General features: G+C 42.3%; 1 protein-coding gene across 1 annotated transcript; it reads left to right on the top strand.

Moving 5' to 3' along the window:
- Positions 1–583: 583 nt before the first annotated feature.
- On the top strand, positions 584–2,702 carry LOC134221372 (UDP-galactose transporter senju-like). Its single transcript, XM_062700563.1, is given in 5 exon segments — positions 584–1,131; positions 1,260–1,377; positions 1,446–1,656; positions 1,658–1,751; positions 1,754–2,702. Coding segments are annotated over 5 exon segments (1,146 nt in total). The 5' UTR covers positions 584–1,037; the 3' UTR covers positions 2,383–2,702.
- Positions 2,703–5,021: the final 2,319 nt, after the last annotated feature.

The following is a 5,021-nucleotide window of genomic DNA, read 5'->3' as shown; positions in this document are numbered from 1 at the left end:
TTTATCCGGGTAGTGTGCGAGAAATTGTGCTTGGAGAACTCAATGGGGAAAAAATCCGCGGACCAAATTCCTGAGGTGTGAGGCTGCCTTTAATGAAAGGTACCGCCGCGCTATCTGCACCCCGTTTACTTGATTCTTATGGGTGAAGAGCATTGCGGAGTATCGCGGCGCGGCCGTACCTTTCGACAGTCATTCTCCGCGTGAAGTTTTGTGCAAGTACCCATTTGGGAACATTACAAACGCCACGCAGTGTATCATATCCAGAAAATCTGACAATATGCCAATCCAAAAAGTTCTAAACAGTCACTTACATCAATTTATTCTATAAAATACTTAAATATACTCATCGGCGGTATAAATTTTATTATTTTTTGGGAATAAATATGATTTTGTATATAAATTTATGACAATAAAAATAAGTTTTTCCATGAATTCATTCTTTCATTTCTGAGTGGATTTTTATTAGTGTATATAGTGCCTTGTGTATGCGATGTTTTTTTTATCGAACATTGCTCCTATCCGAGCTTCGTAATGCGGCGCCACTGCCTCGTTGCAGCGAGCGACGTTTATTTGTTTTGTTTCATGAGTCGCGATCGTGATACGCTGGCTGAATTTACATCAAGTCAAAAGTATACAGGGCTCTAATGTGAAAGATTTTCGAAAAAAAATCAAATTAGTTGCTATCATACTCTAGTTTAAACGATATTGATGCAAAATGTGCTTTTAAGTAAAATTTATAAAACCGAGAAATTAATTCGTAAATATTTTGGCAGCAATTATCAGCATATCATTGCGGGAAGTGCAGTTTTCTCTAGATTAGGTCATAGGGCGGGTGGTTCGTGCTCTGCGGAACTTCGGTAAACATGTCTCAGTTCCAAGAATGAGAGCATCCAATTCAAAGTGTCCACCCATGTTTGTATTGAACCGAGGACTACCATCAATTCTATTGAAACGTGCATGCAGGTCGGTCACGATCCTGCTTTCAAGTATTTAAAGATTAGTTTAAAGGAGAAAGCTTTGTAAAACAAACGAAAAAGATGACAAACTCACGCATCAACTGGGGCGAACTGTTCCCCAGCAAGAAGAGTATTTTTATATTCGTCACTTACATGTCGCTGTTTGTCGGTCAGGGTAAGTAACTCATGCAAGTTGATATCAAAATTAAATACGTAATTGATAAGGCATAACAATCTAGTTCGTGCGGGTGGCTGCACCATCCTATACCTACTAAAACTAATATTATGCTTTTTCACTTTTAGGAATTCTTGTGACTGCTTCCCAGAGGGCTGATAACAGCTACAGCTATAATACGGTGCTGGTCGTGCTACTGACCGAAGTATTGAAGTTAATTATTTCCACCGTGCTTTACTGTCGAGAGTGAGTATACATTTTCATTAAAGTAAATCATTTAAACAAAACATTTTGATTTTTTTTGCTTTTTCCAGGCATACAATCAAAACGCTGGTTTTAAAAGTGGTTGAAGGCAGCGATGTTTTATTGTTGTACTTCGTACCTGCATTTTTATACTGTTTGTACAACAATCTTGCCTTCGTGAATCTCTCCACGTTTGATCCGACGACCTATTATCTTCTACTGCAACTCCGGGTTGTTATAACCGGGGTCTTGTTTCAGGTGATCTTCAAGAAATCTTTGAGTAAGGAAGCAATGGTTTTCCCTGTGTCTGCTAACCGTTGGATGCATGTTGAAACAATGGAACTTTTCCTTGTCAACAACTGCTAATGACCAAGGTGATAAACTTCCATGGTTGACGCGGATGCCGGAGGTACGTTCCGAGGAAAGAACATATCCGGATTTGATCTCAGCTTCAGTGCCATTCTCATCTTGGTGCAAACGGTTTGCTCCTGTCTGGCTGGAGTCTACAATGAGTACCTACTTAAGGGGAAGGGATCTGACATCAATATCTACGTCCAGAACGTGTTCATGTATCTGGACTCGATTGTATGCAATCTGCTGATACTGATGTTCCGGGGTGAATTGGCCGCAGTCGTCACCAAAGATCACCTATTAGAGGTGTTCCGTTTAGAAGTGCTCGTGATAATGATCAACAATGCAGCCATCGGCATTATCACCAGTTTTTTCCTGAAGTATATGAACTCGATCCTAAAAACGTTCGCCAGTGCCCTGGAGTTGATGTTCACTGCCCTGCTAAGCTACCTTCTGTTCTCAATTCCAATCTACTTGAATACCGCTCTGGCGATATTCGTTGTGTCTTACGCGATATATCTGTACTCTCTGAATCCGGTGGTTAATCTTGCCAGCAAGTCAGGATCGGGCAGTATCCGGGACAAGGACGAAAGCCGCAAAGCCTTGATGAGTCGAGATGATGACGACGATATCGAACTTCAGATGGAAGAAGTTTAGACCCAATTTAGTATTAAGTGTATTGAGCGGGGCTTAGTCACCTAAACAAAAATCCACTTTTTAAGCACTAATACCATCGGTGCCTCCACGGGAGGTGCAACCGTTCTTGAACCATTTCATCAGTTTGTTTTCCTTGTTTAGATTTAAGTGATAGGAAGAGGAGGCGCAGCACATCTCAGCGGTGACGAATCCGTCATCGTAAACGTTTTAGCAATTTATAGAACACCTGAACACAGGTGAACATTATTTATGTATGTTGTATGTATATCTTAACATGATGAAATATTTGATTAAATTTCATGTTTGCGAGACTCGATAAACATCTAACATTCTAAATAAGTTTTGTTAAATATTATCACTGGCCATCATAGTTTTAACACAGGGAGCTTCCACAAATTACGTAAACGCTTAGATGGGGGGGTGGTCGAAGTGTGACGAGCCATACACAAATTTCAGATGTTTCATACAAAAAGTGTGACGTAGGGGGAGGGGGGTTGAAAATACTCAATTTTTGCGTAACGTAATTAATGGATCTTCCAATAGACAAAGTTTTGAGTTCACCTTTGAATTGTATTTATACTAAAGATGGAGGGTTTCTTTTTGTTGAGTAGATTTTAAAAGGATGAAATCAATTATTGAGGTAGTATCTGCATCTCGGATGAATACCACTTACGAAAGAAAGAAGAAAAAAGTTGATCCGTTTTTTATTACGTGAAGCTCTCTATCAAGCGACCAATTCTAACGATGAAGTCGGAAGTTGTGCCTTACAGATACCTGTTCCACAATGCCTTGCTTTTGAAATCGTGCTTTTTTTCCACACCATCGTTGCCTATTCTGTTGCAATGGTGGTCGCCAAAAGCATCCATGTTTTTAAATCAATAGATTTAAGCAAATATGGCACAGATTGATGGCACAGCTTAGCCTGACGGAGAATCACGTTTGCGCTCACATTCTAGAAGTACAGGGTGTTCAATGAGTTCGAATACACTTTCAAAAAATGTTTAAAAATTGAAATTAAATTATTTCTTTTCCCGGTTGCATTTCACTGAAAGTATTGTTTATAAGGAACGTTTGTAGCATTTCTTTTGAAATGACCTCTATTTTGTACTTCTTCACGAGCTTCAAACGTTTCTAAAACCCATCGCAAGCGGCACGCACGGTCTGCATGGGCATTTCGTTCCGGATTTTGAGAATTACGTCTTGAACTGGTCCAAGTTACTGACCTTGTATTCGCACAGCTTTAACATAATAAAGGACCACACAAAGTTAAGAGGGTTCAAACTGGAAACTGTGAGGTCACAAAGGTTTTGTCCAAAAGTCGATGAAATTGTCCCCATATAATATCAATTTCCGTGTATAAAGGGTTATCGTCCTATTGGAACACGTAGGGCTCATCTCCGTCTAAGCACCGGGCCACAGGGGGCATCAATCGTCCCCAAAACCTCAGTTTTGTAGTACTTACTTACTTACTTATGGATCCTGTACACTCCGGTGGTGCAAAGGGCCGACTTGAAAGATCTCCATCCTGAGCGTTGCCCGGCTATCGCTTTAACCTGTGGCCACGTTGGATTTCGGTCGACTTCTTTTATTTCTTTATTGAGGCTTCTCCGCCATGAGCCTTTGTGTCTGCCTCTGCTGCGATGGCCCGCTGGGTTCCAGTCTAATGCTTGCTTACAGATTTCGTTTACGCCTACGTAGAGTGTGGCCGACCCAGCCCCCACTTCCGATCCCGAATTTCTGTTGCTATCGGCCTCTGGTGACAACGACGATGGAGCTCGTTGTTTGAGATCCAGTTGTGAGGCCACCAGGCCCGAAATTATATACCGCAGGCATCTGTCAATGAACACCTGCAGCCGTTGAGTGTTCTCCACTGATACACACCATGTTTCGCTAGCGTATAACAGCACAGATTTCACGTTAGAGTTGAAAATTCGTATTTTGGTGCGTTCACTTATCTGCCTGTTTTTCCAGATATTTCTTAAACTCGCAAAGGCAGCCCTTTGCTTTCTTTGATCCGTGCGCTATGTCGATCTTGGTACCGCCGTCTGACGCCATTTGGCTACCAAGATATTGGAAGCTTTCAACATTCTCCACTGGTTGCCTGGCTACTGTGAAACTGGAAGGAGTCACCGTGTTTACATCCAACGATTTGGTTTTGTTGACGTTGATGACTAAACCTGCCGAGGAGGAGCGATCGGCAAGGTCGTTGAGCTTACTCTGCATATCAGAGCGCCGTTGCGCGAGTAGTGTAACGTCATCCGCCAATTCGAAGTCGTTTAGGTGCTCAATGGTTATAGGCTTCCATAACAGCCCGCGGTTTGGTTCACGGTCAATCGTATCTACCAGAATCTCATCGATTACGATGAGGAACAGTAACGGTGATAGAATACATCCTTGCCTCACACCAGCTACGACCCGGATAGGGTCGGACAGGACCCCATTGTGCAGCACTCTACACGAAAAGGCCTCGTACTGTGCTTCGATGAGGCCGATGATTTTCTCAGGAACCCCTTGTGTCCCCAGGGCGCCCCACATATTCTCGTGATTGAGACGGTCGAAAGCTTTTTCGTAGTCAATGAATACCAAGTAAAGGGACTCTTGGAATTCGTTGACCTGCTCCAAAATGATGCGGAGCGTGA

The sequence above is a fragment of the Armigeres subalbatus genome, chromosome 3, assembly GCF_024139115.2.
Source record: "Armigeres subalbatus isolate Guangzhou_Male chromosome 3, GZ_Asu_2, whole genome shotgun sequence".
In the NCBI taxonomy this organism is placed as follows: domain Eukaryota; kingdom Metazoa; phylum Arthropoda; class Insecta; order Diptera; family Culicidae; genus Armigeres; species Armigeres subalbatus.
Note: the sequence above shows the minus strand (reverse complement) of the source record. Positions and strands in the feature narration are given on the sequence as shown.